Below are 21530 nucleotides of genomic sequence, written 5' to 3'. Positions count from 1 at the left end.
TGTCCCTCAAAAAGGAAGCCACCATACAGCTCCATCAGCAGAAAAATAAAAAAGTTATAGCTCTCAGAATAAAGCGATGCAAAAATAATTATTTTTTCAATAATATAGTTTTTATTGTGTAAAAGCGCCAAAACATGAAAAAAATATAAATATCGCTGTAATCGTACTGACCCGAAGAATAAAGCTGCCTGTTCAATTTTACTATAAGCGGAACGACATAAAAAAAAACTATTCCTGAATTGCTGTTTTTTGTTCATTCTGCCTCCCAAAAATCAGAATATAAAGCGATCAAAATATGTCACGTGTCTGAAAATGATACCAATAAAAACGTCAACTCGTAGTGTAAAAAACAAGCCACAACAGGTGGTCTCTAAAAAAATGGTTTTGCAAATTTTGTTGTAAAAATTAGAAATCGCTGTTCAACTTTTAACTAGTGATGAGCGAGTATACTCGTTGCTCGGGTTTTCCAGAGCACGCTCGGGCGGTCTCTGAGTATTTATGACTGCTCGGAGATTTAGTTTTCCTTGACGCAGTTGGATGATTTGCGGCTACTAGACAGCTTGATTACATGTGGGGATTCCCTAGCAACCAGGCAACCCCCACATGTACTCAGGCTGGATAGTAGCTGTAAATCATTCAGGTGCCGTGATGAAAACTAAATCTCTGAACACTAACAAATACTCGGAGACCACCCTAGCGTGCTCGGGAAAACCTGAGCAAAGAGTATTCTCGCTCGTCACTACTTTTAACCCTTAACTTCCTAACAAAAAAATAATGTTTCAAAAATAGTGCTGATGTAAAGTAGACATGTGGGACATGTTATTTACTAACATTTTGTGAAATATAACTCTAATTTAAGGGCGTACAAATAAAAATTTGGAAAATTGCTACATTTTCAAAATTTTCGCTAAATTTCTGTTTTTTTCATAAATAAACGCAAATCATATAAAAGAAATTTTAACACTGTCATGAAGTACAATATGTCACGAGAAAACGTTCTCAGAATCAGTGGGATCCATTGAAGCATCCCAGAGTTATGACCTCATAAATTGACAGTGGTCAGAATTGTAAAAATTGGCCTTGTCAGGAAGGTGAAAACAGGCTTCGGGACGAAGGGGTTAAAAGTGAGGCAGCATAAATTTCCTAAACAGAAAAATGAACAATTATCATAACAAAGAACATTAAACCATGCTGACGTATCAGTGTGGACTGATGCTCACTGCATTCATCTGTAGCCATCATTAATCTGTTGATTTTCCTCATTATCTCTGTAGCCAATTTTATGGATCAGTAGTTTATTTGGACTAAAATATCTGATAAATATTAATTGTAATTATATAGCACATTATCATGTTCTTATCTCACACTCATTTTTGATTAATGCACTTAAAACAGATTTGATTTAATAGGTTCAGTTTTACTGTGCCATTCGGATACATGTGTATGTGGCACGCAGAGTGAGACAGAATGTCCTCGGGATGTTCCCAATGTCCAGCATGCTAGAAGTCCTTGACTCCGTCCGTTCTGTCTGACCTGCCCCCACCTCAACAGCTCCTGTTGTTACCAGAGACCTTCTATCCGGAATATCAGCTTCCCTGAGGCCCACCATCTTTGCCTTTCCTTTTGATCCGGCCGGAATCTTCCTCACAGGGAGACAGAGGCATGCCACTCAATGCCTCGTCTGGGTCTTGGGCTCAAGATTGCCCCAGTATCTGCACAAAGCTTCAGCTGTATCCTCATACTGTTTGGAGACTTGCACTGACAGGACCACTTCGCCGCTGCTGCATCACTGCCTTATAATCTGTCAACACTGTCACAGTCTAGCACTTCCTCTGACTGAACTCTCCTCACTAACACATGACTCTGAACTTGACTCCTTCCTCGACTGGACAATTTTTAAGAAACTTTTTGTGCATTTTTTAAACACATATGTGCATATTATTTGTCAATTTTGTGATGAAATTTTTCTCTAAATTAGGTTCCGATTCATCAGGCATAATGCCGAATTTTTGTTTGACATGAAGTTGCACAAAAATGTAGCAACTTTTGTTTTTTTCTACACCAGTTTTGGCCAGCTCAGTAAAAATGGGAGAAATGGGCAAAACCCACTCAACAAGTTCCCAAAAGTTGGGGTCGTACCTTAGGTAAAAAAAATCACAGGAAGAGAAACAGCCTTATCAATAATAGATTAGATTATCAATGCACTAGCAGGATGCAGTAGACCCCCATAATGAGGGCAGAGGCAGCACAAGTGCAAAATACTAATGGAGCAACCACTCACAAAGCTACCAATTCATGGACAGGGTGGTTGGCTAGTATTAAAAAAGTACACAGATGAGGCTTGTGCATCACACTTACCTGTGTGGCTGGCGCCCTATACAAGTCTCACCTTTGTGTCTTTATCATTGGGGTCTACTGCATTCAGCCAGTGCATTGGCAATGGCAATGTGATCTATTGTTGGTAAGGCTGTTTCTTTTTGTGGGGTGTACGTTATGCCAGACTGTTAGGGTATGTGCAGACGATCAGTAAAAGCTGCGGGTTGGACGCTGCGTACTTGTGCAGTGTCCAACCTTGAGCATCCAGATGTTACAGCATAGTGGGTGGGATTTCAAGAAATACCATGCCCACTATGCGTCCACAGACACCCACGGAGATGGACATGCAGTGCGTCTCTCCAGACCACAGCATGTCAATTTCTCTTGCGGAGCTGCGAGTCTTCGCAAGAGAAATTTCACCAATAGAATGCATTGGACGCAGTGAATCCACGCAGTGCGTTCAATAGACGGCAGTGCTTTGGATGCAGCGGACATGCGCTGCGTCCAAACCACTGACACTTATGGATCGTCTGCACATACCCTTAAACTCGGGACACTCGCTTCAGTCTAGGTACAACCTGAGCTCAGAATGATTCATCTGGATGTCTAAATTTATCCTTAAGGAGACTACAGTGTTCTCAAAAGATGGAGGAGCAATCTTCACTAATTAGACTGCCAATGTACTTAAGATGAAAACATTAATGTTTAAGATGCGAACATTTTTTAAAGCAACCAAATTTATATGTTTATATTTGCTTTTATGGTGGTGTTTGGGAAAGTTACTCCTTTTGAGTACCCTGACTTTCCCCAAATTTGTTTTAGAAAATGCTTGTGTACCATATGACATGACAATTTTTGAGTAACTTTTTGGTCCTTTTATTCTTCATAAAAATGTCTAAATTGACAAACAGTTCAACCAGTTATCTCTCTCTGTAGATTGTGTCACACTGAATCAATTATAATAGTATCACACAGTGGCGTAGCGTGGCTTGCCAGCACCATGGACAATTATTTTGCAAACACTAACACATGGATTGTTAGACATAAAATTTTAAAATATAGCTATACATTGTTATTTTTTTTCTGGAGGCTATGAGACCAATTCATTCAACAGTATTTGCCTTTATTCTGCTGCAAAACTGTGAAATTGTGCAACTTTTAATGTTTTTCCAACAGTCGCTGATGGCTCCACCAACTTTTTAAAAAGTGGGCAGAGCTGAGTGGGGAGGGGTGAGTCAACAAATTCATCAGAATTTACACCACAAAAGTATCTGAAAGATGATCCAAATTCATTACAAGGCATATGTCCCTTGATACATTGTGACATATCTTATTACAGTTAACAAAACGCCAGTCTTGATAGATCAGGCCAATTACAATGAAGTACTGTTGAGCAAAAAAATTCAGAAGACTCTGGTCCAGCAGTCACATTGGTAGTGCATGACTGCTGGACCAGTGCCTCATAGTGTGCATTGAGTTTCAAAAATGATGACCATCCGGGCCTACTAATCAGATGTGGTGCTGGGAATGGTGGCAATTAATAGGGAGCTCACAGAGTTCTAGAGTACCAACATGGCAGCTGGACTAAGCTTCTGCAAATTACTTTCCTTAAATCTACTTTAGAGTTTAGACCGCGATATCATCTCGTGCAGCCCGCAGCCACATTGCCTGTTTTTTGGCTGCGGGCCCTTTAATTCTTCAGAGGTGTGTGCGGTATTGGGTCGTACTGTATAGTAGTACAGTAAGACATTGAACTACATCTCCCAACAAGCCCTGCGAATGGACGGCACCACAGCTGCTCGCGTCTTTCACTTCCTCTTCCGTGAACGTCCAGTATTTTCCTGCTATTGAGTCCTGGGTCGTTGTGGTGAGGATGGCGGCCCCGGGACCGGACAGCTCACATACCGAGGCTCTAGTAACGCAGAAACATGGGTCCACTGCCTTCGCTGTGCCCGGTGAGGACCCAGAGAGAGCTGCCATTATGAAGCCGAAGAAACAAGTGTTGTGTGAGGAGACGTACATCCAGGTGAGAGGACGCTGCAGAGTGTAGATGTCAGCTGTCTGTTGTCAGCTGGTGAGGTGGTTTCAGCCTGCAGCTCCTGAGTGATGAGGAGTGTTAGTACCATGGAGATGTGCTGGTGCTAACACCTTCATGCGCCAATGACTGGGCAGACCGGTCCCTGCCACGGTGCAGATCGCCTGACGGATTGCGGCAGATTCTTTGTTTTTACAGCCCGAGAACATCTGCATTTTCATTTCCGATTTTCCAATCTGTCATGGCATTAGAAAACCCCCAAAATGAAGAGGTGTCCAACCTGTCCAATGACGGATCTCAATATGCCTGACACACAGTGTGTGCAGTTTTGGTAAAGGACTTGCTCTACATGTGGTGCCATTCATCCCGTCAAATATGACGAAATCAGCAGCAGTGGAGGATTGGACTTTTACTTGATGTGGATGGTGATACTTGTCAGAAGCTGGAAACTGGCTGCAGGTCAGTTGTTTTTGTTGCGAAGCGCTGCGGAATATGTTGGCGCTATATAAATAAAGATTATTATATTATTATTATTATTGATGACTTTGAAAGTCAGCAAGCCAATAGCAAATTGAACTCTTTAGGTTTGGTCCCATGAAGCCTGGCAGCATGTGGGTTAGTTTGATCTGTGTCCACTACCTTATTCACTCTTTTTAAATTAAGTAGTCCTTCTCCTTGCAACATAAAAAAAAAACATTTACTCTCCTCCCGCACCAGTGATGTTGGTCGCCAGGTCTCTGGCTAATGTTTAAGTTACAGTAATAATTTTATACAGCCCCCGAACGCTGTTATAAAATTCCAAATGGCCCTTGGCAGAAAAAAAGGTTCCCCACCCCTGATATAGGGAGTTGCACTGTCTTTGAGCATTGTTCATCCTTTTCCAGTTGGGATTTATTTATATATGAACATCTGGTATGTCAGTTTTTGTTAAATTATATGTTCACGCGTTGCATTTTTGCAGGGTTTTTTTATGCCAAGTTTAAGCTATTTACAAAAAACACTCTTTTTGTTAGTTTTTAGTACATAGTAACATAGTAACATAGTAACATAGTTAGTAAGGCCGAAAAAAGACATTTGTCCATCCAGTTCAGCCTATATTCCATCATAATAAATACCCAGATCTACGTCCTTCTACAGAACCTAATAATTGTATGATACAATATTGTTCTGCTCCAGGAAGACATCCAGGCCTCTCTTGAACCCCTCAACTGAGTTCGCCATCACCACCTCCTCAGGCAAGCAATTCCAGATTCTCACTGCCCTAACAGTAAAGAATCCTCTTCTATGTTGGTGGAAAAACCTTCTCTCCTCCAGACGCAAAGAATGCCCCTTGTGCCCGTCACCTTCCTTGGTATAAACAGATCCTCAGCGAGATATTTGTATTGTCCCCTTATATACTTATACATGGTTATTAGATCGCCCCTCAGTCGTCTTTTTTCTAGACTAAATAATCCTAATTTCGCTAATCTATCTGGGTATTGTAGTTCTCCCATCCCCTTTATTAATTTTGTTGCCCTCCTTTGTACTCTCTCTAGTTCCATTATATCCTTCCTGAGCACCGGTGCCCAAAACTGGACACAGTACTCCATGTGCGGTCTAACTAGGGATTTGTACAGAGGCAGTATAATGCTCTCATCATGTGTATCCAGACCTCTTTTAATGCACCCCATGATCCTGTTTGCCTTGGCAGCTGCTGCCTGGCACTGGCTGCTCCAGGTAAGTTTATCATTAACTAGGATCCCCAAGTCCTTCTCCCTGTCAGATTTACCCAGTGGTTTCCCATTCAGTGTGTAATGGTGATATTGATTCCTTCTTCCCATGTGTATAACCTTACATTTATCATTGTTAAACCTCATCTGCCACCTTTCAGCCCAAGTTTCCAACTTATCCAGATCCATCTGTAGCAGAATACTATCTTCTCTTGTATTAACTGCTTTACATAGTTTTGTATCATCTGCAAATATCGATATTTTACTGTGTAAACCTTCTACCAGATCATTAATGAATATGTTGAAGAGAACTGGTCCCAATACTGACCCCTGCGGTACCCCACTGGTCACAGCGACCCAGTTAGAGACTATACCATTTATAACCACCCTCTGCTTTCTATCACTAAGCCAGTTACTAACCCATTTACACACATTTTCCCCCAGACCAAGCATTCTCATTTTGTGTACCAACCTCTTGTGCGGTACGGTATCAAACGCTTTGGAAAAATCGAGATATACCACGTCCAATGACTCACCGTGGTCCAGCCTATAGCTTACCTCTTCATAAAAACTGATTAGATTGGTTTGACAGGAGCGATTTCTCATAAACCCATGCTGATATGGAGTTAAACAGTTATTCTCATTGAGATAATCCAGAATAACATCCCTCAGAAACCCTTCAAATATTTTACCAACAATAGAGGTTAGACTTACTGGCCTATAATTTCCAGGTTCACTTTTAGAGCCCTTTTTGAATATTGGCACCACATTTGCTATGCGCCAATCCTGCGGAACAGACCCTGTCGCTATAGAGTCCCTAAAAATAAGAAATAATGGTTTATCTATTACATTACTTAGTTCTCTTAGTACTCGTGGGTGTATGCCATCCGGACCCGGAGATTTATCTATTTTAATCTTATTTAGCCGGTTTCGCACCTCTTCTTGGGTTAGATTGGTGACCCTTAATATAGGGTTTTCATTGTTTCTTGGGATTTCACCTAGCATTTCATTTTCCACCATGAATACCGTGGAGAAGAAGGTGTTTAATAGGTTAGCTTTTTCCTCGTCATCTACAACCATTCTTTCCTCACTATTTTTTAAGGGGCCTACATTTTCAGTTTTTATTCTTTTACTATTGATATAGTTGAAGAACAGTTTGGGATTAGTTTTACTCTCCTTAGCAATGTGCTTCTCTGTTTCCTTTTTGGCAGCTTTAATTAGTTTTTTAGATAAAGTATTTTTCTCCCTATAGTTTTTCAGAGCTTCAATGGTGCCATCCTGCTTTAGTAGTGCAAATGCTTTCTTTTTACTGTTAATTGCCTCTCTTACTTCTTTGTTTAGCCACATTGGGTTTTTCCTATTTCTAGTCATTTTATTCCCACAAGGTATAAACCGCTTACACTGCCTATTTAGGATGTTCTTAAACATTTCCCATTTATTATCTGTATTCTTATTTCTGAGGATATTGTCCCAGTCTACCAGATTAAGGGCATCTCTAAGCTGGTCAAACTTTGTACATTTTTGGTGCATTTTTTTTTTGCTGCGGGTTTGCCAGGGTACATTTGTCTCTTGTACATGCTAATAAAGTTTAGTGCATACAAAAAGTCTGATTCAGCTTCATCAGGTTTTATCACCAAAAACACAGCAAAACTTGATACCTGCGGTTTTTTTTTTTGCAGAGTTTTCGCACTACCCATTGCTTTCAATGGGTGAAAAATGCTGAAAGAAGTGATGTGCTGCATTTTACAAAAACCAAGGTCTTTGACAAAATAGTCAGGAAAAAAAAAACAATGTGTGTGCATGAGATTTCTGAAATCTCATACGTGCAGGTACTGTGAAACGCAGCTGAAAAATTGGCATTAAAAAAAAACGCTGCAAAAACACAATGTGTGAACATAGCCATGATGTTTAGGTTTTTGACAGGTTTGACTTCTTGGTTGAAAGCTGTTATCATTTGTTGTCTCTTAAGAGATCCTAGGACATCCTAGACTAAAGGCCCCTTCACATTAAGCGACGCTGCAGCGATACCGACAACGATCCGGATCGCTGCAGCGTCGCTGTTTGGTCGCTGGAGAGCTGTCACACAGACAGCTCTCCAGCGACCAACGATGCCGGTAACCAGGGTAAACATCGGGTAACTAAGCGCAGGGCCGCGCTTAGTAACCCGATGTTTACCCTGGTTACCATCCTAAAAGTAAAAAAAACAAACACTACATACTTACCTACCGCTGCCTGTCCCCGGCGCTCAGCTTCTCTGCACTCCTCCTGTACTGACTGTGAGCACAGCGGCCGGAAAGCAGAACGGTGACGTCACCGCTCTGCTTTCCGGCTGACCGACGCTCACAGCCAGTACAGGAGGAGTGCAGAGCAGAGCGCCGGGGACAGACAGCGGTAGGTAAGTATGTAGTGTTTGTTTTTTTAACTTTTACGCTGGTAACCAGGGTAAACATCGGGTTACTAAGCGCGGCCCTGCGCTTAGTTACCCGATGTTTAACCTGGTTACCAGTGAAGACATCGCTGGATCGTTGTCACACACGCCGATCCAGCGATGTCAGCAGGGAGTCCAGCGACGAAATAAAGTTCTGGACTTTCCTCAGCGACCAACGATCTCCCAGCAGGGGCCTGATCGTTGGTCGCTGTCACACATAGCGATTTCCTTAACGATATCGTTGCAACGTCACCAAAAGCAACGATATCGTTAACGATATCGTTATGTGTGAAGGTACCTTAAGTTCAAAGGAAAAACCGAGGGTTCATGGTTGCAACCTCTGCATTACACATTGTCACATATACAGAACACTCTCAGCTGTAATATTCTGTACAATTACTTTGCAGATATCATTTTATCATCCAAGAGGCCAGTTATTAATATATTGATATTTATTAGTATGCAAAAACTCATTGAAAGATTGACAAAAAAATATTAATTTCTCAAAGACAATGACAGTTTTAATTTAATTGAATACACAATAACTACTGATGAAAGCATATATCAAACGAACAAGAAGATATGGATTCTGCAATTTTAGCTTTTGCTATGTGGTAACAATGATTGTGTTATTTGTTTTGTGGTAGTATTATTACTAATCCTAATGCTGTGTATAAGGCTCTAGCAAAAAAATTGTTTCATTTCTATATTACTTTTATAATAAATAATCTTAATACAGTGATTCTAAACAGAAATAATGTATACTGTTTTTTGGACAATTTATACACTATGTTAAACCATAAGGTAAGCAGAAGGTACTGCATAGGGGTATCTGAAATTCAAGGCTACCATTATATTGCAGCATATAAAAACAGTAAGTCATTTTATAGCCAAATTCATGCGAAAACACCAATATAATCACAGAATGTTATGTATTTTTATGCCCCAGCAGCTCGTTATCGTATTGCTTTTTACCATGGTCACTTAGTGGCATTTCTGATCAGTTTTGTGTTCCAGGTAAACTTGTAGCATTCTCCTTCTATGTTCCACGAGTTCGCTTACATTTTCATTTCCCTGTTTTTGGACATCCGGATGAAGTACAGAGTAGTTACTTCCCTGCCGACTCATACAGAAGTAGTTCCCGTCAAGACTACTGTAGTCCATCACATTGGATGTTGAAATGGCATATCCTGGCAAACTCGCCTCCGGTTTTCTTATTTGGATATCAGTTGTTAAAGGGTGAGCCCGGTAAATAACTGCAGGTGGTAACACTTTATTATTCTTATTTTCATCGTTTTTAGGCTCCTCTTTGACATGCCCTGATTTTCTACAGGCTCCTACTGTCATCAAAAACACAGGTATAAATAACAAGCCATGAAGTGCCCCAAATGTGATGACGAGGAGCATGATCTTAAAAAAAGTTTGGAATATATAGCTTTTTGCTGCAGAAAGGGCAGCAATTCCTAAAATTGTTGACAAAGCCCCTTGTACAATAGGGTAACCCAGGACATGCAGAGCATCGATTACTCTCTGGTTAGCATTTGGTTTCCTGTTAGAAACACTCGCATATACTATATGAGCTGAAAAGTCGACCGAAAACCCGATACAGATGACAAGATTAATCATCGATACAGAATCTAAGTTGACTTTCCAGAAAAACATGAAGCCTGTCACGCCAGCTATGATGGATGCAATGGCAAATGTTACCCACAGTGCGCACAAGGGGTCTGGTATGAACAGAACTGAAATGACCAACATGACCACTGTTGCGACTACAATATTTTGAATTGTGTTTTGAATTATTATATGATACTGGTCCAAGTAAATGAATAATGGGTGATAGACAAATACTTCAACGTCACAATTGTCTGTGACATCTCGTAAATGGGTTAACATATTTTTACCATCACCCACGGTGGCAATATTAATGGCCTGGATGAAGAACCTGGACGTCTTAATCTCATACCCATTAGTGATGATGTCTTGCCTAAATTGAGAAAAATTTAGATACACTTGATTTAAATGTTTAAGGAAATTCTCCTTATTGGTTATGTTCAGATTTTCTACCTTAGCAATATCTTCATACGTTCTCAACCAAGACACCGTATATTCCTTGGCTATATAGTGATTATTTTCTAACTCTTGCATACAAGCTTGAATGATCTCCTTTGTTTTTATATCCCAGTAATCCGCTTCATTACTTACCACCACCATAACCCTTGGACCATACTTAGAAAAGTATAAAGCTTCTACATCGTAAAATTGGGTCAAGGAAGAATTGACGTTGGCCAAATTTCGAATATCGATCCCATCTTGTATCTGAACGCTTCCATAAATGCTGGCAGATAAATATAACAGATACAAAAGTAACACCGATACTTTTACCCATGGTTTTGTAAGAAATGGTCCGTAGTACTTATAAAAAAATGCAGATATTGGATGTTCAGTTTCTGTTTCCCGAGTTGGGTCATACGCTCCCCCAACACAACAAGCGTTATACCAAAGGCTCCTTTTATCATCATTTTTGTTATTCACTTTCATGCACGTTAACCAATGTCTGTTTTTTGTTTCATGCATCCCATTCAAAGCCAATATTGCTCCGAAGAAAGATATGCAGTAGATATAGCAGAACACCAGGGCAGTTCCTGTGTAAATGCAGAATGACTGCACGGAGGGAAAGTGGTTCATAATACCAATGTAGAATGCGAGTACATCCGTGAGTGTAGTGATGGTGATGGAAACTGCTGCTTCTTGGTACGTGTCAGCCATGCGTTCTTCAAGTGTACTCGTCACCTTTGTTTGCTGCCAACATGAGATTATAATGAACATATTGTCCACTCCGACTCCTATGCAAGACAAAGTAAACAGCTATTACTATGTTATTTACTGCAGCATTAAGGAAACTTACATCCTAGAATTGTGTACTAGAAAATGGGATAACTGATTGTGGGAAAATTCTGTTTACTGCTGTAAAGTCTGTTGCTGTCATATAAGCAATGCGAAATAAATTAACTAGGTAAAAAAATGGGCAAAAACAAAACAAAGACAGCAGAATCTGCAATTTAAAAAAAATGCATATGTTAGTTAATTCATTTGGTTTTAGGTTAGCTGACAAGGTCAACAAAACATTGGGGGTGGTATGTATGATGGTGTTGAAATCTATAGGCTCCTCATATACCTGTCAATTAAAGACTAATAAATGGCTTCTTACAAAACTGACCTCTAGGTTTATTTTCATAGTTTATCATTGACATAGCTGAAAAAATAATAAGTACATGATATGAAATAAAAACATGGGGAGAATGGTAGAAAATATAAGAGGCTTTAAGTGTTGGACACCAGAAGACATGATACATTTTGTGCTATTATGAAAAAAATATTAAAGTGATTCATATTCCAACTCGTATCAATATTACGAACAAGAATTCTATACAATCATATTAGCATTTAAAAGATCATTTTAAAGTGTCCATATACCTTAACCCCTTTATGTTGTGTCCTTTTCTTTTAGAACACATATTTCCCAGCAGATGATGGCTGACTTAATCAGCTATCATCTGTCTCTAACAGCTGCGGGTGGAGCGGAGCTCCGCTCTCTCATGCTAACCTGTTATATGCCACTGTCAATCTCTGACAGCAGCATTTAACATGCGCGGGCAAGAGGGAGCATCATTCCCTGCACCCTTTGGCACACCTGTGACATGATCGCAGGGCACCTATGGGTTGTCATGACAGTCGGTGGTCTGCGGAAGACCCCTGTGCCTGTCATCACAATAGTCCTGTGAAGTTGGCATTCATAAGGTACCGTGATATTAACTATACATAGTAGCGCCAATGCACTGCTATGTTAGAACAAGCAGTCGACTGCAGATTCAAATCCACTAAGGAGACTATTAAATACAATAAAAAGTAAAAAAAAAAAAAAAAAAGTTTTTAAAAATATGAAGAAAAAAAAAACACAAAAGTTCAAATGACTCACCTTTTGCCACATTAAAAAGATAACAAATAAATAAATAAATACACATATTTGGTATCGCTGCGTTCAGAAAAGTCTGATCTGAATGGTAAGCAGCGTAACAAGAAAAAAATGGAAAGACAAGAATGTTTTGTGGGTTTTTTTGGCTGTCGCAACATGCAATAACATGCAAAAAGAGGCGGTGAAAACAACGTATCTACCTCACATTCGTATCAGTAAAAACATCAACTCAAGGTACAAAATATAAGCCATCACACAGTCTCATATCACAAAAACTGAAAATGTTAGATGTCTTGGAAGAATTAAAATATAAGCAAAACTACTTTTACCAATTTCCGAACTTTTTTTCACCACTTAAATAAAAAAAATCTATAAACGTTTGGTATCTGTGCTTTTCAGCACTAGAGAGTGAAATTTTTTTGTGACTTCCATTGGTGGCTGTTGCTTTTTTCAGTAGAAGAACATTGGATTTCCAGGCTTAAATCCTAACACCAACCCTATCCCGCTCTACTCCAAAATGATTCATCACAAGGCCACCATACACATAAGATGCACAGCTCGTCCCATTGAAATAATTGATGGAAAAACCTTAATGAGGGTTTTAAAGTAGCAAACTGACATTACATTTTGTTCGTGAATGTAGATTATAATGTTCTCTGAACAAGAACCGATAACAGTTAGTTTTAGTTGTATCTTTGTTTTCATTTTATAAACATAATAAAATTGTAATAATACCTAAATTTTTCTTACCAAGAATCAGAAAAGGTGCATATGCAACGGTCCTGGCAAATGGTACCCCACACAGTAAAAGCAACCCAAAACTTGCCAATATTGCTAATCCAGGTGATATCACTCCAATCGTAGTCAGCCAAATTTTATTTCTTACGTTGTCAAAACTAAAACAAAGCAGAAGAGAACTTATTCTTTGTAACATTGTGATGATCATGTCAAAATTATTGTCATTTATGTATTGTATAATGTTTTAAATACCCATCTCTTTCATAACAAAATGTCCTATAACCTACGCTGACTTGTTCTGATACATTGGGATCTTTGAAACCTCATGTACTTGTATTGTGCTGTACTGTATTACTTTTCCACACAAGTGTACAGTACAGACCAAAAGTTTGAACACACCTTCTCATTTAAATTTTTTTCTGTATTTTCATGACTATTAAAATTATACATTCACACTGAAGGCATCAAAACTATGAATTAACACATGTGGAATTATATACTTAACAAATAAGTATGAAACAACTGAAAATATGTCTTATATTCTAGGTTCTTCAAAGTAGCCACCTTTTGCTTTGATGACTGCTTTGCACACTCTTGGCATTCTCTTGATGAGCTTCAAGAGGTAGTCAACGGGAATGTTCTTCCAACAATCTTGAAGGAGTTCCCACAGATGCTTAGCACTTGTTGGCCCTTTTGCCTTCACTCTGCTGTCTGTACTGTATATTCTAAAATATTCTAATTATTGGAGTCTAAAGAATTTGCCCCCTTCCTGGTTTCCTATTCTTTTTCATGTTTCTCACACTTAAATGTTTCAGACCATGAAACAAATGTAAATATTAGACAAAGATAACACAAGTGAACACAAAATGCAGTTTTTAAATGAAGGTTGTTATTAACAAGGGAAAAAGAAATCCAAACCTAAAGGGATCTGTATGAAAAAGTGATTGCCCCCTAAACCTAATAACTGGTTGTGCCATGTTTAGCAGCAACAACTGCAGTAAAGCATTTGCGATAACTTGCAATGAGTCTTTTATAACGCTCTGGGGGAATTTTGTCCCACTCATCTTTGCAGAATTGTTGTAATTTAACCACATTGGAGGGTTTCCAAGCATGAACCACCTTTTTAAGGTTATGCCACAGCATCTTAATTGGATTAAGGTCAGAACTTTGACTAGGCTACTCCAGTCTTAATTTTGTTTTTCATAAGCCATTCAGAGGTGGACTTGCTAGTGTTCTTTGGATCATTGTCCTGCTGCATAACCCAAGTGCACTTAAGCTTGAGGTTACAAACAGATGCCGGACATTCTCCTTCAAGATTTTTGGTAGACAGCAGAATTCATGTTCCATTTACCACAGCAAGTCTTCCAGGTCCTGAAGTATCTGCTACAGATGGATCTGGATAAGTTGGAAACTTGGGCTGAAAGGTGGCAGATGAGGTTTAACAATGATAAATGTAAGGTTATACACATGGGAAGAAGGAATCAATATCACCATTACACACTGAACGGGAAACCACTGGGTAAATCTGACAGGGAGAAGGACTTGGGGATCCTAGTTAATGATAAACTTACCTGGAGCAGCCAGTGCCAGGCAGCAGCTGCCAAGGCAAACAGGATCATGGGGTGCATTAAAAGAGGTCTGGATACACATGATGAGAGCATTATACTGCCTCTGTACAATTCCCTAGTTAGACCGCACATGGAGTACTGTGTCCAGTTTTGGCCACCGGTGCTCAGGAAGGATATAATGGAACTAGAGAGAGTACAAAGGAGGGCAACAAAATTAATAAAAGGGATGGGAGAACTACAATACCCAGATAGATTAGCAAAATTAGGATTATTTAGTCTAGAAAAAAGACGACTGAGGGGCGATCTAATAACCATGTATAAGTATATAAGGGGACAATACAAATATCTCGCTGAGGATCTGTTTATACCAAGGAAGGTGACGGGCACAAGGGGGCATTCTTTGCGTCTGGAGGAGAGAAGGTTTTTCCACCAACATAGAAGAGGATTCTTTACTGTTAGGGCAGTGAGAATCTGGAATTGCTTGCCTGAGGAGGTGGTGATGGCGAACTCAGTCGAGGGGTTCAAGAGAGGCCTGGATGTCTTCCTGGAGCAGAACAATATTGTATCATACAATTATTAGGTTCTGTAGAAGGACGTAGATCTGGGGATTTATTATGATGGAATATAGGCTGAACTGGATGGACAAATGTCTTTTTTCGGCTTTACTAACTATGTTACTATGTTATTATGTTAAGCAGTAAATAGGTCGCAGACCATCACACTACCACCACTATATTTTACTGATTGGTATGATGTTCCTTTTCTGAAATGCTCTATTACTTATATTCCAGAATGGGACATACACCTTACAAAATGTAAACTTTTGTCTTGACAGTCCACAGAGTATACTCCCAAAAGTCTTGGAGATCATCAAGATGTTTTCTGGCAAAATGGAGATGAGCTTTTATGTTTTTATTGCTCTGCAGTGGTTTTCGTCTTGGAACTCTACCATACAGGTCATGTTTGGCCTGTCTCTTTCTTATGTTGGAGTCAAAAAGACTGACCTTAACTGAGGCAAGTGAGACCTGCAGTTCTTTGGATGTTGTTGTGGGCTCTTTTGTGACCTCTTGGATGAGTCGCTGCTGCGATCTTGGGGTAATTTTGGTTGGCCGGCCACTCCTGGAAAGGTTCACCACTGTTCCCTGTTTTCTCCATTTCTGTCTAATGGCTGTCTCTGTGGTTTACTGGAGTCCCAAAGCTTTGGAAGTGACTTGATAACCTTTTCCAGACTAATAGATCTCAATTACTTTGTTTCTTATTTGTTCCAGAATTTCTTTGGAATACTTAACTTTGTCAGGCAGGTCCTATTTAAGTGAATTCTTGATTGAGAACAGGTGTTGCAGTAATCAGGTGTGGCTAGGGAATTTGAACCCAGCTTCCCAAAGATGTGATAAACCACAGTTAATTTATGTTTGTTTTTTGGGGTGAATCACTTTTCCGCACAGGGCCCTGTAGTTATGGACTTCATTTTCCCATAAAAATAAAGACCTTCATTTAAAAACTGCATTTTGTGTTTACTTGTGTTATCTTTGTCTAATATTGTTTATTTGTGAGCTGAAACATTTAAGGACGACAAACATGTAAAAGAATAGGAAATCAGGAAGGGGGCAAACTCTTTTTCACACAACTGTATATAAATATATAAGAATTTATATACATTCACCATGGGTGACCTTGCATTGCAAGCTCTTCCCTTGAGAATATGATTTCAGTGACAGTTAAAATGTCATCAGCTTCAGCATGAGTTCCAGAATTCACTTACCTTATGCAAGATAGTATAGAGAACAACATTGTCACAACATATGTGATTGAGAACAACGGGATGATGCTTTCTGTGCTTTCTTCAAACTCTTTTTGTAGAGACATAGATGTTGAATGATAAACCTGTATGTCATGCAAAAAATATTGTTTTCATATTTGCAATATATGCACACAACAGCTATCTCTTCCCAACTTCCAAATACAATTGAAAGTAGCCATATGTTTTTATTAGGGAGAAAGCTGCTACCAGGCACCTCCAGCTGAGTGTCATCCCTTTGAACAATAGGTGTGGGCATCTAAATTTATAGTGGTGTTCCCACAATTGTAAGTTATTTACTATCCATATGATAAGAGACAACTGGCCGCTCAATGGGAGTTCAACCACTGGGATGCCCATGTATCCCAGTAATGAGGCGCAAGATCCTGAGAATGAAGTTTTGAATCAAGTACATGTGACAATGCTCAACTTCCACTCCATAACAATGGGACTACCGGAAATAGTAGAGACCTATACTAGGCTTTCTCTTGCCGGCCCATAGAAATTTATTGGAATGGAGGTCAATCAGTCATAGATTTGCTTTATTTAAGATGAGGCTGCTCTGCAGATGGGGCTCTAGGGGTCCCAGCAATAATTAAATCATATGCTAAGAATAGGGTAAAATTTGCAATTAAGATCCTTCTCTCTCATGATCATGTGGTTTTTTTTACATACTTCCTGAACATATACTTACAGGTAACAAAAAAAACGACGTATGCTTTCTACTATATTCCTAATTCATAAGGTGATTTACAATACTGAGAGATATTCTAAATCAAATCGAAAAAAGCCCACAAAATACAACAATATCATAGCTTACCTTCAATGATTTCAGCTGCAATTTTTCTATTTCATGAGGAACAACCTCCATGAAGTACTCAAGCCATTCCAGGCTGATATTTTGGATTTTTTCATCATCATCCTTCAAGTAATATAAAAAGCGTAGAGCCTGGGCTTTCTGTAACTGGTTGCCAGGACCAAGGGTCACTCCTCCAATGTACAGTCCGACGTACTCCCCATTAAATAGCATTGGGTACGTTATTAGGATTTCTTCTGTACTATTACTCATTGAGGCGAGTAATGGGTTGGCTGGGAGACAGGAGTGATCATTGACTTCAGCACATAGTTGTCTAAATCTTAGATAAGACTTTGAGGTCAGGTTTTTCACAGCTGTGTCCAACTTCACTAGCTCCTTGAAGTTGCTTCTATTGAGGATATTCTTTGACGTGGTTACAATAATGAGGGAAGCAAATCTGCTCGCCGTATATAGCCGCTGTGCTGAAAATTGACCTGATTCATTCATGGGGAAATGTTTCTTGATAAAATCTCTCTGGCCTTTTGCGATGCCTCCTTCTGGAATGAAGAGCTCTTGTAACTTGTTAAATTCTCTTTCTTCCAGGAAATAAAACCCAGCTCCTAACCCAACTGATAAAATAACAGGGATAATGATGAAAAACCACGGGTTCCTGGCTATTAGTTTTCCCAGTTTGCGAAATCCCCTAGAAAGTGGCCTTTCTAAGCAGTCAGCATGGCACCCACTTGTATTAAGTTGGTCTGTGCACATTTTATGAAACTAATTCACTAGCAATGCTATGCAGTGCTCCGTTGTCCAAGGTAATATAGTTCTGATAGTCAGTAAAAAGCTCAGTACACCTGTAAGACTCTAATTTATAGTCTACGTAGGCACCTCTAAAAACACCTCCATTAATGGAGAATAATGAACCAGATGCTAAAGCAGAATCAATAAATAGAATTATTCATTAATTTTGACATTTCAATATTTGTCATAATGTTGTAGTTTAATAAAAATGGCCACTGGAAAGCTTCCAATTTGACGCCTATCATATGCAAATATGCCAAAGTATGTTACTTAAGATATTAGCATCTGTCCTCGCCAAATTCAATTTTAGACAATTCAATATGCATTACATATTTTGTTGCAGAAATTCAGATTTAATTCAAACCTGATAAGATTAAGTTTAAAGTAATTAAAATTAAAATTAAATTTAATTAAATCTAAAAGTAACATAAATATCATTTTAATTTTTAGAACTTTTAAATTAACTAGAATTTGTTAGTCTGAATGAAAAAATAAAGTAAACGGGTCCGCACGTATTATTCAAGGTCAGGAGAGAAGTCAACTGTGTTACAAAGCCAGCATCTGCCTGTTACATTGTTACATAGGTTGAACAAAGACCTAGGTCCATCAAGTTCAACCTTTCTTCCCCAATTGCGCATTTTGTCACTAAATTAACGGTAACACGCAATGTTTTGTGTATTGAGGAAATCATCCAGCTTTTTTAAAAGCTGTTATAGTGTTTGCCGTTACTACCTCTTGTGGTCCAGCATTCCACCTTCTGACTGCTTTAACTATAAAGAACACTTTCCTATTTAGCTGTCGGAATCGCCTTTCTTCCACCCCTTAATGAGTGCTCTCTGGTCTTAAGTATGGTTCTTGGAAGGAGTAAGTCATGTGTCAGTCCTTTGTACTGACCACACATATATTTATAAGCTAAACAAGCCCAACTTTTCTCATCATATGAGCTTTCCATCCCTTGTAATAATCTAGCTGCCCGCATTTGAACTGACTCTAATTTCTGAATATCCTTTTTTAAATGTGGAGCCCAAAACTGGATCCCATACTCTAGATGTGGCCTCACCAGTGATTTATAAAGGGGTAACAATACGTTGGGATCATGGGATTTTATCTCTTTTTATACACCCTAAAATCTTGTTTGCTTTTGTGGCTGTTGCTTGACATTGAGTACTACTGCTCAGTTAACTTGTAACCAGACTACCCAAGTCATTCTCCTGTTCTGTAGTCTCAAGTATACTCCCATTTAATGTTTATGCAGCAATAGAATTACTCCATCCCAGGTGCATTAGTCTACAGTTATCTTCATTAAACCTCATGTGATGGTGTGATATGCTATGTGGGTATCATTTTTCTGTATATTTCTATTTTACTTGTTTTCATGGTGTTCTCTTGTAGGATGAATTGTTTGCTAATTGATGAATGGCTGTTGCTGCCATCTGATATCAGCCCCCACAGTATTGTTTGCTAATATGCTAATGACATATTGACCTAGCTTGTTGAAACAATGAACCCCTGGGACCTTCCCCCTCCTGACCTGTGAATGAGGAGAGGGACTTGTAAATATCAGGGAGGTGAGACACAGATCAGTCCTGTGTGGAATGATGATGTGTTCACAGCATCTCAGAGAGAAAGAAGAGTATATGGACTATGCTATCCTCTGTCTGCTGGATTGTTGGACTTTTATTCTGTTACTGAACTGCATTCGTGTTCTGGACTATTTTATTCTTTGTGTGATGGATCGTATATGGACCTTTCATATTTTTGCCTAAATAAAGGTCTTGGGATTGTTCACTCTTCGCTGGCCCTGTTGATTGTGTGGTACCGGAGAAGGACCCCGTGACACCTTATTTGCCAAGTGTTTGCCCATTCAGACATCTTATCCAGATCATTTTGCAATATTGTAATGTGTAATGTAAAGGTCAGATTTTAGTATCCTAGATGGTTTCATATTGCCAGCAAAGACTGACACTTTACTTACAATCCCATCCACAAGGTCATTAATAAAGAGGTTAAAATGAATCGGTCCTAGTACAGATCCCTGTGGTAACACATTGCTGACTATATCCCATTTGGAGAACATACCATTATGACAACTCTTTGTTTTCTGTAATTTAGGCAATTCCTTACCCATCTGCAAATAGTTTCCCCCAGTCCTTGCTTCTTTAGCTTCAGTATAAGACTATGTGGTACAGAATCAAATGCCTTTTCAAAGTCCAGATAAATCACATCAGCAGCATTAACAACATCCAGATTTACACTTACCTCCTCATGGAAACGCAACATGTTGGCTAGACACGACTTATTCTTCATGAACCCGTGCTGATTAAGAGAACTAAGTAATGTAATAGATAAACCATTATTTCTTATTTTTAGGGACTCTATAGCGATGGGGTCTGTTCCGCAGGACTGGCGCATAGCAAATGTGGTGCCAATATTCAAAAAGGGCCCTAAAAGTGAACCTGGAAATTATAGGCCAGTAAGTCTAACCTCTATTGTTGGTAAAATATTTGAAGGGTTTCTGAGGGATGTTATTCTGGATTATCTCAATGAGAATAACTGTTTAACTCCATATCAGCATGGGTTTATGAGAAATCGCTCCTGTCAAACCAATCTAATCAGTTTTTATGAAGAGGTAAGCTATAGGCTGGACCACGGTGAGTCATTGGACGTGGTATATCTCGATTTTTCCAAAGCGTTTGATACCGTGCCGCACAAGAGGTTGGTACACAAAATGAGAATGCTTGGTCTGGGGGAAAATGTGTGTAAATGGGTTAGTAACTGGCTTAGTGATAGAAAGCAGAGGGTGGTTATAAATGGTATAGTCTCTAACTGGGTCGCTGTGACCAGTGGGGTACCGCAGGGGTCGGTATTGGGACCTGTTCTCTTCAACATATTCATTAATGATCTGGTAGAAGGTTTACACAGTAAAATATCAATATTTGCAAATGATACAAAACTATGTAAAGCAGTTAATACAAGAGAAGATAGTATTCTGCTACAGAAGGATCTGGATAAGTTGGATACTTGGGCTGAAAGGTGGCAGATGAGGTTTAACAATGATAAATGTAAGGTTATACACATGGGAAGAAGGAATCAATATCACCATTAAACACTGAACCGGAAACCACTGGGTAAATCTGACAGGGAGAAGGACTTGGGGATCCTAGTTAATGATAAACTTACCTGGAGCAGCCAGTGCCAGGCAGCAGCTGCCAAGACAAACAGGATCATGAGGTGCATTAAAAGAGGTCTGGATACACATGATGAGAGCATTATACTGTCTCTGTACAAATCCCTAGTTAGACCGCACATGGAGTACTGTGTTCAGTTTTGGGCACCGGTGCTCAGGAAGGATATAATGAAAC

General features: G+C 39.3%; 1 protein-coding gene across 1 annotated transcript; it reads right to left on the bottom strand.

Moving 5' to 3' along the window:
- Positions 1 to 9472: 9472 nt before the first annotated feature.
- Positions 9473 to 18132, bottom strand: LOC138643296 (patched domain-containing protein 3-like). Its single transcript, XM_069732228.1, has 4 exons — positions 17389 to 18132; positions 16533 to 16654; positions 13215 to 13360; positions 9473 to 11334 (listed from the first exon to the last, which is right to left on the bottom strand). Exons 1-4 carry the CDS (start codon positions 18130 to 18132, stop codon positions 9473 to 9475), a joined length of 2874 nt encoding a protein of 957 aa, XP_069588329.1.
- Between the last annotated feature and the right edge of the window lie 3398 nt (positions 18133 to 21530).

This window comes from Ranitomeya imitator, chromosome 6 (genome assembly GCF_032444005.1).
Source record: "Ranitomeya imitator isolate aRanImi1 chromosome 6, aRanImi1.pri, whole genome shotgun sequence".
Classification (NCBI taxonomy): Eukaryota; Metazoa; Chordata; class Amphibia; order Anura; family Dendrobatidae; genus Ranitomeya; species Ranitomeya imitator.
The sequence above is the reverse complement of the archived record's forward strand: the minus strand, read 5'-3'. Positions and strand labels throughout refer to the sequence as shown.

What these genes read in the sequence shown, in the direction of transcription:
- LOC138643296 (XM_069732228.1), bottom strand. Translation starts at nt 18,132, where the DNA reads ATGTGCACAGACCAACTTAATACAAGTGGGTGCCATGCTGACTGCTTA. An exon ending in TGCAGCTGAAATCATTGAAG is followed by an intron (nt 16,655 to 17,388) that starts GTAAGCTATGAT and finishes CATGACATACAG; the next exon opens with GTTTATCATTCAACATCTAT. An exon ending in TCTATACTATCTTGCATAAG is followed by an intron (nt 13,361 to 16,532) that starts GTAAGTGAATTC and finishes GCTTTGTTTTAG; the next exon opens with TTTTGACAACGTAAGAAATA.